Source organism: Aedes albopictus, chromosome 2 (genome assembly GCF_035046485.1).
Source record: "Aedes albopictus strain Foshan chromosome 2, AalbF5, whole genome shotgun sequence".
NCBI classification, from domain to species: Eukaryota; Metazoa; Arthropoda; class Insecta; order Diptera; family Culicidae; genus Aedes; species Aedes albopictus.
In genome coordinates, this window is record NC_085137.1 from 185960377 (window position 1) to 185973090 (window position 12714).

General features: G+C 45.7%; 2 protein-coding genes across 2 annotated transcripts; one reads left to right on the forward strand and one right to left on the reverse strand.

Moving 5' to 3' along the window:
• Window positions 1–48: 48 nt before the first annotated feature.
• LOC109419112 (uncharacterized protein KIAA2013 homolog) lies at window positions 49–6814 on the forward strand. The gene is made up of 3 exons (XM_019693333.3): window positions 49–374; window positions 443–914; window positions 5379–6814. Exons 1-3 carry the CDS (start codon window positions 203–205, stop codon window positions 6616–6618), a joined length of 1884 nt encoding a protein of 627 aa, XP_019548878.1. The 5' UTR covers window positions 49–202; the 3' UTR covers window positions 6619–6814.
• Window positions 6815–7302: 488 nt separating this feature from the next.
• LOC115258703 (small nuclear ribonucleoprotein-associated protein B) lies at window positions 7303–8477 on the reverse strand. The gene is made up of 2 exons (XM_029859046.2): window positions 8316–8477; window positions 7303–8027 (listed from the first exon to the last, which is right to left on the reverse strand). The coding sequence occupies exons 1-2, from the start codon at window positions 8316–8318 to the stop codon at window positions 7413–7415; spliced, it is 618 nt and encodes a 205-aa protein (XP_029714906.1). The 5' UTR covers window positions 8319–8477; the 3' UTR covers window positions 7303–7412.
• Between the last annotated feature and the right edge of the window lie 4237 nt (window positions 8478–12714).

Sequence of the window (12714 nt, forward strand, 5' to 3'; positions counted from 1 at the left end):
CAATTTCAGTCACAGGAATTCAATTTTGCAAAAAAGTTGACAGCAGCACAACAACGAATAAGCGTGTGAAGAAAAAGTAGAAGACACATCAGAAAAACATCAGATCGAAAGTGAAAAAAAAATGTTGGAAGGTGGTGACCGCTAAACGAAAACATGAGAAAATTTTCATCGTTCAAACAGTAATTACAACATACTTTAGAAAATGAGTCCCAAGTTCGATGTAAGTGAATTTACGCGTCGTCTGAAGCGAACGTTCGACGGCAACATTTCCTACCGGAAGCTGTTCGCCCTGCTCTTTGTGGTGGCCGTGTTCCTCCTGTACATTGGGCCGTCTTTTTTGCGCTGGTTGTTCGGAAGTAGCGAACCGACCAAAGGTATGTATCTCCTGCTTGGTAATCTCTTGATTGAAAGCTCTTAAAACTTTTTCCCATACCCGATCTAGATCATACGATACGATGCATGGATGACCGGTTGACACCGTTCTACCTGCAACAGCTGGAGTATAACGTGAACATCCGGCACCAGCCGATGTTTGCCCACGAGTACGATGCCATTCCGTACGTTGGCAACGGGATGTTCGGGCTGGAGATCCAAGCGGACGCCCATTTGAACATTTTCCGCGGTCGGGCCCTGCTCCAGCCGGTTAATTACCATCCGATCGTGAGCGTTGCGGCCGGAGGTCTGGGAACACACCGGGAGGCAACGGTGGTGGAATATTTGAGCGGTGTGGTACACCGCTTCCAGTGCTTTTCCGAGGGGTACTTTGTGTCGTATCAGTACTATGCGCACCGGACGATGCCCTCGGTGCTGGTGCAGGAGATTCAGATCACCAACACCAAAAATCAGCTGGTCGACGTGGAACTGGTCGTGCCGAGGATCTCAGACTGGCCCACGGCCGTCACCCGGAGTGTGAAGTAAGTATGTAGTAGGTTGCATGCTCAAACTGTGCACCCATGGTGGTTTAGAGGGCCAAATTGAAAGATATGCATGCTGGGTTATTGCCCGCCATCGCCTTGATCTGTGGCCTGGTCAAATTTCTCTGCAGGCCTATAGGCCTGCCTCTGCTGCGATGTCCTGCTGGGTTCCAATCTAACGCTTGCTTGCAGATTTCGTTTCCGCCCCTGCGAAGAGTGTGGCCGATCCACCTCCACTTTCGCTCCCAAATTCCTGTCGCTATCGGCTTTTGATGACAGCGACGATGGAGCTCCACGTTGATGAAGATCCAAATGTGAGCCACCATGCACGAATTATATACCGCAGGCATCTATTGATGAAGTCCTGCAGTCGTTGAGTGTTCTCCACTGATACACACCTGGTTTCACTGGCGTATAGTAGCTCAGATATCACGTTCGAGTTGAAAATTCGGATTTTGGTGCGTCGACTGATCTGGTTGTTTATTCATACATTTCTTAAACTCGCAAAAGCAGCTCTCACCTTCTTGATCCGTGCACCTATGTCGATTCTGGTGCCGCCATTTGACTACCAAGATATTGGAAGCTTTCAACATTCTCCACTGATTGCTCAGCTACCGTAAAGCTGGAAGGGTTGACCGTTGTGTTTACATCCAACGATTTTGCCTTGTAGACGTTGATGGTAAGACCTGCCGCTGAGGAGCGATTGGCAAGATCATCGAGCTTGCTCTGCATGTCAGAGCGCCGTTGAGCTAAGAGAGCAACGTCATCAGCCAATTCGAAGTCATTTAGGTGCTCCATGGTAATGGGCTGCCACCAGCAATCCACGATTTGGTTCACGGTCAATCGCACCTACCAGGATCTCGTCGATTACGATGAGGAACAGTAGCGGTAATAGTATACATCCTTGCCTCACTCCAGCAACGATCCGGATAGGATCGGACAAAACACCGTTGTGCAGTACTCTGCACGAAAATGCCCTGTACTGTGCTTTAATAAGGCCGATGATTATCACCCTTGCGCCTGAGGGCTTCCCACATGTTTCCGTGATTGAGACGGTCGCAAGCTTTTTCGTAATCAATGAATACTAGGTAGAGAGGCTCTTGGAATTCACTGATTTGCTCCAGGATGATACGGAGCATGACAATATGGTCCACACAGCATCGTCCGGCACGGAGTCCTGCTTGCTGCCGTCGGAGAGTTGCGTCAATCTTCTCCTGTATTCGGTAAAGGATCACTTTGCAGAGGACTTTGAGAACGATACACAGTAACATGATGCCCCGCCAATTAACGCATACAGTCAGGTCACTCTTTTTGGGTACCTTTACTAAGACGCCTTGCATCTAGTCGGCCGGAAATGTCGCGGTTTCCCATACTTATGTTGCAGAATAATTGATGCAGTAGTTGTGCGGATACTACGGGGTCAGCTTTGAGCATCTCAGCTGTTATGCCATCGACCCCCTGGGGCCCTGTTCGATTTCATGCTACGGATGGTTGTTTCTATCTCCTGCACTGATGGAGCTTCGGTGTTGGCACGGGTAATGCGTCGAACCCTTGGCGGATCATGCTGAGGTGTTGATGGCATGGCCGACACTTGATCGTAGCATTCATCTTAGTCCCACTAAGGCGACGTGCAACGGATGTCGCCGGTGTTTGCGGCTTCCTCGTCGGCTAGGGAGCCCGCTCACGCTCTTTTGTACCGTCTACATGAGCGTTTCACTTCCTTCTCGAGAGCCGAATAGCGCTGACGGGCTACGGCTTTAGCTCCGCGTGTTTTCGTTCGCTTTATCGCGGCTTTGGCGTTCCTTCGCTCCTCTATCTTCTTCCAGTTGTCATCTGTGATCCACTGCTTCCTCCGGGTGCGTAGCTTACCCAAGTTATTCTCGCCGGTGGCGATGAATGCGTTCTTAATGTCGCTCCATTGATCTTCTGCGCTTCCACCTTCTGGAATATTCGCAGCACGGTTCTCTAGCTCCTTGACGAAGGATCTTTTCACCGCGTCTTCTAGGTGGCTTGTGTTGAACCGGAGTCCGATTTTCTCCTCCTGTCGATGGATCCTAGCAATGCGCAGCCGGATCTCGCCGAATAAGAGATGATGGTCGGACGCAATGTCGGCGCTACGTTTGTTCCGCACATCAAGAAGGCTCCGTATCTATTTCGGGCTGATACTGATGCGGTCGATTTGATTTTCCGTGACGCCATTACGGGAAACCCATGTCACTTTGTGCACTTGTCGATGAGGAAAAAGCGATCCCCCAATCATCATGTCATTGTTGTCACAAAACTCTGCAAACAGCTCTCCGTTTTCTCCGAGACTGGCGTCCCATGACGCGTTCATAGTCCGAGCTGTCGGAACCAACCTTCGCGTTGAAGTCGCCCATGAGGATCTTGATATCACCTTTCGGAATCTTGTCCACGACAGCATTCATTTGACTGTAAAAGTTCTTTTTGTCTTGCAATTCGGTTGGCGCGTAATATTGGATCATGGTAAGTTTTCGAACCCGTGTTTCTGAATCTGGCTACAATCATCCTCTCATTAATAAGGCTCCCACTTCTTGAGCGCTGCGTGGCCGTAAGCAATGAACAGGAAACCAACTCCATGGTAGCGAGGAGCGTGTGCACCTCGTAGGCCAGAGTATAGCAGAATTTGACCCGACGCCAACCTGTGTTCTCCAAAGTTCGGCCAACGGACTTCGCTCAGTCCTAGGATCTCATGCTTCATACGGCATGCCTCATTGTCTAGTTGTGCCAGTTTATCCTGCTGGACTAGGGTTAATACACTCAAAGTTCCACTTCTTGTCCGTTGTTTCGCCCTAAAAGTCGTTGCCGTTGAATCAGTTCGGAATCTTTCATTTTCGGTTTCTGTAACGGTTTTTGGGTTTTGGAAACAGTAGATTGTTGGTCTAAGGCCCCCTATTCACCGCAGTGTGTGGATTTTTATCGCGAACCACTGAATGGTCCATGCTCAGCAAGTGATACATTCGCGAATGTAACATTTCATGAACCAACATGATCGGGAACGCTCCCCGAAATGCTGTTCATTCTCTTGCCCGGTTCGATACGAGAGCGCAATCAAGAGAGAAGATGCTCGATGACTCTAATGAAAGCGATGCATTCGGTAAGAATATTTTATTGCCATAATTCTTTTTTTATTGTGACTACACAACCTGCAACGTCATGAATACAGTTAAATTAAATAGTATTTCACGTTTTTAAAGCGAAAACGCATTAAATACTGATGAAAATAACGATTATTCACAGTTGCCCCAAGCCAACGATGAGCGATCATCGGTAAGTGTTACACCACAGACAAACAGACGTAACACTTCGAACATTTTTCGATTCAAATCATAGTCACGGAAACATATTCGCCCAATGCTAAAAGGACTATGTTTGGCCGACCACCAACTAGGTGGCGGTAGTGAGCAAACGTCAAACTCAAACAAAAACTATGCGAGCGCCACGGTTGGGCAGTTGGCCAACTATCAAATTTTGAAAAATGTCGTTAAATCGGTGTACGATGGGAATTATCAGAGTGTTACGTCTGTTTGTCTGTGGTTACACTTAGCGATGCCCGCTCATCACCGCAGCTTGTTTATATCGGAGTATCCTCTTTGTGATCCTTCGTGAACCATGCGACTCGACGAGAGAACATACACCGCTTGGTAATTGAAACAGAACCAACAGAAGGGAAGAAAAACTGCCGAGTGGTTCACTGATCACTTTTTCGTCCAAACACTGATTCACCGTGATGGGGCTGCCACCTTATGTATAGCTTCCGGTGGAGGAGCATTTCATACTCAGCCGCTGCATGCTAGAACAGACGCCGTTTGAGCCGCACCTCCTTGGTGAACAGACACTCGAGACGTACCTCCTCAATCTAGCTGAAGTCAGAAGTACAACAGTGCCCAGGCTGCAATACCAGCTAAGCACACAACTCTTAGCTGGCGGTCTTTGACATCGCTTGACCCGTGGAAGCATGAGGTTGGATCCTGTGACGGCTAGAGCTATGTTGGACGCTCCTTGTCGACTCACCATTTTGCGTGTTACAGAAACGACAGATATCACTCTGAATCTTATCAATTTTGGTCAAGTTAGGTATACCTGTTCAGGCAGTGTCCAGTTACTAGGCCAGTGTATGCACAAAGAGCTCTCTTGTTGTGCTTCCAAAGTTTTTTTTTTCGTTTTAGAAGCATTTTGTGTTATGAATCATTTTGACTGATTTTGCAATTTTTGACTGAAATCCATCTGTTTGAAAATCACACTTTGCTCAGCCCAGCATTTCAATTCCATTTTTTATTGTACCGCTTGATATACCACACGAAGGTTCTACTTTATTCGCAAGGCTTAGTCCTTTGTTTTGGGCATAAATGATCTACCAAACAACCGACTACATTTTGTAAGAGAACATTAAGGTATATACACAGAATAAACGGTATTTCTTCTTGACAATTATATCCTTTTCAGGCTCCAGCACGGTTCGACCATCCTGGAATACCAGGTGATAACGGGCCTGGTTGACGCTGCGGCATCGACCGGGAATAACGATGACGATAAACGAATCCGAGTGGTTTGCATAGTAGCTCGCAAAATGCCTCGAGTTCTGACGTTGAAAAAGCGCGGCACCACCAAGTTGGAACTGTTGCTGACCATCAACTATTCAGATGCGATTCCAAGGGAGAAGTATGCAGTTTACAAGGAACTGGTTGAACAACAGACCATCGATGCCATGAATAAGGCCTTGCAGGCCGCAGAACATGGGGAGCATAACGCTTACTATGCGTTCAAGCGAGATCATGTCAAGGTTTGGAACAGTTTGTGGGAAACGGGATTTCACATCAGCACTTCCAAGGCGGAGAATACTTTGAACGGAAACGACATCAATGCGACTATGTACGCCGTGATTTCGCAATCCAGGGCATATGAGTACGAAGTGTCCAGCAGTGTACAGAAAAAGCAGGACATTGAGAGGGCGTTGACCTATGCGGAAGGTTGTTACGACAGCTACCACACGTTGCAGGCTGATAACCTATGGAAGCAGACCAGCAGCCTCGAGGAATTGAATGGAGTGGTGGCCTCTTGGATGCTAACCCTGGAGAAACAAGGCTGTCATAATCTGATCAAGGCCGGTGCAAGCGGAATAGTTCAAGCCATGGTTCTAAGTTTCGGCGGGTTCCGATTCAGCAATCAACACTTGGAGTTGAACATTCATCCCAAGTATCTCCATCGGGATTACGATTTCCGACGATTGAACTACGGCAATATGACCCACGTTAATGTTTCAATAGCGGTCCGCGACGACAACAAGGCGGTCCTTTTCGTGGCCCTGGACCGTTCCGATGGAAACTATTACGCTTGCGACGCCGGATGTCTCGATCCTCCCGTCCAGCTCGGTCCCTCTAAAACCATATTCCCGGTGAAACTAACCGAACCTCTGACCTCTATTCTCTACATCACTTCGGATAAGATCCACATGGAGGACCTACGACATGCCCTCCACGTCAAGGAAGTCGTCGAAGCACCGGCCCATGAGCACCATGTGATTGCCCTGCACAAACACGGTCACTCGCTGGGGGCCCTTCCGACCTTATTCTGGGTGTCGATTTGCGTCATCATCGTCGTGTTCCATGTGTTCCTCTGCAAGCTGATAGTGAAGGAGTATTGCGAACCGCCGGACAAGCTGCGCTACCGGTACAGCAAACCGTGAGATGCGGAACTGATGCTGTAGTTGATTTGAGGTGTCCACGACGACGCTCCTCGCAAAATCTGCCCTAGAGAGACTGTACAATTGTAAAAGGTGTTTTATCCTTTCTGTTTCGACCAGTAGAAGAATGGTTCCACAAAGTATTGGCAATAATAAAAGCATTTCGGCAATGCTAGCTATATTTTAAAAGCAAGGCGAATCGAAGCTTGTCACGTTGTATGATTGAATATCCGAATGTTCCGTGATCACGAGATAGGTAAAGCCGCAGGTGCTTATGTATCTCTTTCTAGTTTTGTCAAAACGCTGATTCTTTGCTGTGCAGCGTTACAGCTATTTGCGTTTTGGGTCAACAATTTGGGGTCCCAATCAAAAAAAAGGCGTGGGTATTCAGCGTGACCATGCTGAAAGAGTTCGATTCCCGGTCAGTCCAGGAACTTTTCAGGAAGCTCTCAGTTAATAACTGTTGTTATGGAACACTAAACTGAGAAACACGCTTTGTCCTAGTGAAGACGTTACACCAAGAAAGCAATTTTTTGAGTTCAAAATGAAACCATTATATCTTGCCTCTTTTATATACAATTGACAGTAAAATGGAAATTAAATTAGTACAATAATAAATGTACTTTTGGTGTACGAGAAAGGCAGACATTTCTTCAAACCGATCGTTAATCAAGCAGACCGGTGAAATTCACATTAGTTCACCCAGCTTTATTAGTTCTTATGGAAATACAATGAAAAGAATGCTGCAGAGAATCATTTCTTTCAATACTTAATTCTAACTGCGCCCCGTTACCTTTCTAATACGGCCTCGGCGGAGGACCTCCACGCATCATACCGGGCGGTGGACCTCGCATCGGTGGAGGAGCACCTCGGGCCATACCGGCCATCTGGGCGAGTCCTCCCGGTCCGGGCATCATACCGGGTGGTGGCCCTCCAGGCATCATCGGTCGCATCTGCGGTGGAGCCGAAACCTGTCCGCCGCGTCCCACGGGGGCCATGTGCTGCTGAGATGGTCCACCAACGCCTCGGACCGGACCTTGCAATCCGGCCGGAACGGCAGCAATGTTTGCCGGCATTCCCCGCCCGGCGACACGGCCCATTCCGGGACCGGGAGCACCTCCGGGGATCGGAACTCGCGGGAGACCTTCCTCCGGTGGAGGAGGACCTTCTACCGTCAGGGACACAATATTACCACCTCGCAGCAGGACGAATCCCAGCACTCGTTTCTCCTCCCGCTCCGGCAGTTTCGTGTTCTTCGGCTTGATTTTACGGAACTCCTCGCAGTCCCCCAGGATCAGATTCATGTGCTTGTCGAAGGCTTTGAACGTCCCGATGAAAGTTCGCGAGTCCTGCAAAACAATCCGCACCCGATAGTTCAGGAGCTGGATCATTTTGTTGTTCTTGCCGATCGTCTGGAAGATGATTTTGTTGACATCGTTATAAACGTTTGGAAACGAATGGAAAATCAGTTTGTTAGTTCGCTCTAAGTTGGATGATTGGCTTTCATCACATATTTAACATATTCTACAATTCAAGCAACTCGATAAGTGGGTTCCATATTTTGCCGGCAAAATTGGGGAAGAGATTCTGCCATTTTGGGCCGGAACCCAGTCTTTTTCCTAACCTCCAACATGAAAGCAAATCTACAAAACAAATCGCTAATCTACGGGATTTTCACTCACGAATCGAAGCCTACTTACCATTTCGAGTTTGGGTTAGCACGCCGCACTCTCGCGAACTAAATTTCACAAATTTAGTTTGGTATTTTGAGCACAAAATACACGAAAAAAGAAAGAATCCAGCCGCCCGCAAAAGCAGCTTCTTTTTGGATGCGAACGAACAAGCGTTTGGTTTGAGACGAATGACAAGACGGAGAGAAACGAACGGTTGACAGCAAGAACTGACCGAGAGCTGATGGCGCAAAAAACGAGAGAAACGTCAAAAATATCGAAGCAAATCGTGGAATCAACGGGATCAACATTTGAAAATGGCAGATCGAAGAAATGCTTCGCGTGGAATAAGCGATTTTTTTTATATTTTTTCTTATGCCGTTTTTCTTTTTGAACCTGGGTTGGAACTGGATTGGCGGAAAATGTGTAAACAAAGAACGTCAAACAAGCTTTAGTACAAGCAAAACCGAAGTCGGGTTGGGGTTGAAACTGTGATCTGATCCAGTTCCAACCCAGGTTGGAACTGGATAATAAAGAAAAACAGCATTATATTTTCTCAACTCATTCTTCGAAAGTATTACTTTTTCCAGTAAAAGATATAAAATAACTGGAAAGCAACATTTTTGAATTAGTATGTTGCAATAGTTTGAGTTCCTTCGTGTAGTAAGCGTAGATTGTGTATCTAATTATTGTGCATCCCAGCTTAATCACTCAGATGCTGATGATCTCAACCAGCCGTCGTTTATCGCGAAAAGATTGCGCCCCGTTTGATTTGTATGCGGCGGCTGATTATCCATGACAGCTCCCACCCGGCGGCTGCAAAAACAGTTTTAGCCAAGGTGCACACCGTGTGTAAATCATACGTGCGCGGTCTGGCGCGATCTGATGCTGCGCGTTTTGAAAGCAACTTGTTGAGAATCTAAGATAAGCGCGACAATAATTAGATACACAATCTACGCTTACTACCACGGACGCTTACCACGGATCGTGAAAATACTACACTTCGAAGCCTTGTTCAAATGTTGGTCTTGAAATATCGATGGGCTCGAACGGGGGATACGTGGGCTTAAAAAGGAATACCACACGCTAACCCTCAGTTACCCAGATTGGTGTCAAAGCGACCCAGATTGAGCAAAACTGCAGTTACTCTAATCTGAGTAAAGGCACCTTTACTCATATCTGGGTAACCGATGTTGGTGGCAAAATATGGGTAAACGATACCCAGCTCCTCCGGGGCCTTTATTTTGTTAATGTATTTCCAATTTAGATTTTAAATAAAAAAGCTCCCAACTTCCATGCGCTGTTCACTTACCTGATGCAGGAAAACAGTTCTTCGAAATAATTCAACTGTTTTCCCGCCATTTATCGGCATATTTTTCGCGAAAACATTCATTATTTGCAGCGTTCTCCTGACCGCTGCCATTTTCTAAAACCGGAAAATGACAAAGTGCCGATTACCCAGATCTTTACCCAGATTCAACGAATCTGGGTTTTCGCGTTACCCGGATTTTGACAACTGCTAACAACATGAAAATCCGGGTCGAATCGACCCAGTCGATGGGTAGTTTCAGGTTAGCGTGCATACACGGAGAATTGGGTTGTTTAGTGAATACAATATTGCTATTTTCTATAGCCTAATTGAAAGAGCTCATTTTTCTGAGTATAACGTGATTTTGTTGGATTTCAATAAATTAACAAAACTGATTTAATTTTCGTGGATAGAATGACAGTTCAATCGATAAAGTGACAGTTCGACCCGAACAAAAAAAAAATCCCCATACAAACTTTAAATGCATTTTAAAAATAGTTCCCGGACTCCAAAAAATATGAAATTTTGGATTTCGGCAAATTTTTGGGCGGAGAATCAGATTTTGAAACAATCGGGATACCCCTAAAGAACCCAATTGGGTTCCTTAGGGTTTTCCAGAATATTGAGGCTTGTTTAAAACCGAGAAAAATGAGGCTTGTTTAAAACCGAGGTTGAAACCCGGAATTTTCGACTAGCGAAGTAGGGTACTGCAAGCACCTGATTTCCGCCAGACACTAAGTCCATGTAAACAAGCTCGCTGAACTGTCAGTGCACGGCTTCGTGACGTCATCTTGCAGTATCCTGTTGGGTTTTTCTCCAAATCCGTGCGTCGGACCTAACTTCGGAAGTGGTGCGCTGTATAGCGGACCAGGTTTGCTACACAGCGCACCACTTCCGAAGATAGGTCCGACGCACGGATTTGGAGAAAAATCCAACTTTGCTAGTCGAAAACTCCGAACTTGCTTTCTTCTTGATTACGTATATTTTGTCATGCCTAGTTTTATTTGTTTAAAATAGCTTCATTCAAAGTTTTATTGAAGGAATCTCTGGAGAAATTTTTGAATAAATCAGGCGGTAGATTTGAATAGGCCGAATCTACATAGGAATCACAGCAAACTTTTAGAACCTCGCTTAGAACCTATTCGAATCGAACGCCTAAAACGTCTAAAAAAAGGAATTTTTGAAAAAAATCTGCACAGATTCATGAATATTTTTTTTTTTGGAGAAAAAAATTGAGAAATCAGAAGTAAATGTTGGAATATAGTAGTGTCAGCCCCCTGGTACGATGATGACAGCAGCATCACAACCTTAGTTAATGATTGTGATGATTGTTTTGAAGAGCCTTTGAGTGTATTCGTTGAGAGATGACAAAGCTTATAGCCGATGTGTGTTTTGTATTGTATATAGTCCGTACTAGTTCGCCCACGAATAAACATGTTGTGATTAACAACCGGCGGTTTAGTTTTTTCTTCGCTGTATCACGGATCTCGCGACGGTGGGTTATTCCGGTTTGGGAGATTGTGTTGTCCACCGTGTTCGCTGCGCCAACAGGTCATGGGCCCAGATTTAGCGGAGAAAATGCTGGAAGAAAGTGTCTGATCGAAGAGACGTTTCAAATGCAGTAAAATTGGTGACCGTTCTGAAAAGTTACCCGTGGAAGTAAATTCTGCTATCGAGCAGGTTTTGGAAAAATGAAATTTGTGATGTGAGATTACAGCAGTTATAGCAAGCAACGGGAGAACATTTCGATTTGTTTGAGGAGGAGCGCAGTTACCATTGCGCCGATGATTTGCGGAAACTTTGTGCGGTCCATTTTGTTTACCCTCCTGTGTTGTTATTGTGTATGAATTGGGTTCTTTAGGGGTATCCCGTTTATTTCATAATCTGATTCTCCGCCCAAAAATTAGTCAAAATCCAAAATATCATAATTTTTGGAGTCCGGGAACCATTTTTAAAATTCATTTAAAGTTTGTATGGGGAAATTTTTTTGTTCGGGTCGAACTGTCACTTTATCGATTGAACTGTCATTCTATCCACGAAATTTAAAACTGTTTTGTTAATTTAACCATCAAAACAAAGGTATTGGGATCCAATAAAATCACGTTACACTCAGAAAAATGAGCTCTTTCGATTAGGCTATAGAAAATAGCAATATTTTATTCACTAAACAACCCAATTATTGTGTGTTGTGCCCAGCAAGAAACGTTAGACATACGTGAGACTAATGTGAGACGAAACGTTAGACATACGTGAGACTAGTGTGAGACGAACCGTAGTAGAATTCGAAAGACAATAGTTGCGCAGTGGTCCAAGTAGGCGCACTTTTGAGACTTTTTTGTGAACGTTAAGAATAAAATTTTGAAGATGGCGGACTTAAAGATTAGTTTTGATCGATTGAACGATTGCAATTGGGCAACATGGCGCTTCAGAATGGAGTTAATGCTGATGAAGGAAGATGTGTGGTCGACGGTGAAGGATGCCAAACCGGAAGCGGCGGATATAACATCAGCGTGGACCAGAAAGGACGAGAAGGCAAGAGCGATGATTGGATTAGCCTTGGAAGACAGTCAGCTGGTTCATATTATGGAAGCAGGAAGTGCCCAAGAGATGTGGAGGAAGCTTCAAGGCTATCACGAGCGAGGGTCATTATCGAACAAAATACACGTTTTACGGAGTCTTTGTTCGATGCGGCTAACAGAAGGTGGAAATTTGTCGGAGCATTTGATGCAAACAACAGAGTTAGTTCACCGTCTGGCCAGAATGGGTGAAGCTTTGAAGGAGCATCTAGTTGTGGCGATATTGTTGTCGAGCCTGCCAGAGTCTTATAACCCACTTGTTATTGCTCTTGAAGGTCGCCCGGAAGAAGATTTGAAATTGGATTACGTGAAGGGAAAGTTGCTGGATGAATGGAGGAGAAGAAATGAAAGTCAGGAACGAGAAACAGAGAAAGTGATGAAGATAGCATATAATGAAGCGGAGAACCGGAGGAGTCGTCGTGTATGTCATCGGTGCAAGCAGGAAGGACATTTTTGGAGAAATTGTCCTGTGTTATTGGATGAGATGCAAGAACGAGTGAAGAAGAAAGATGAAGCAAAATCAGCAGCGGTGCAGCATTCAGCA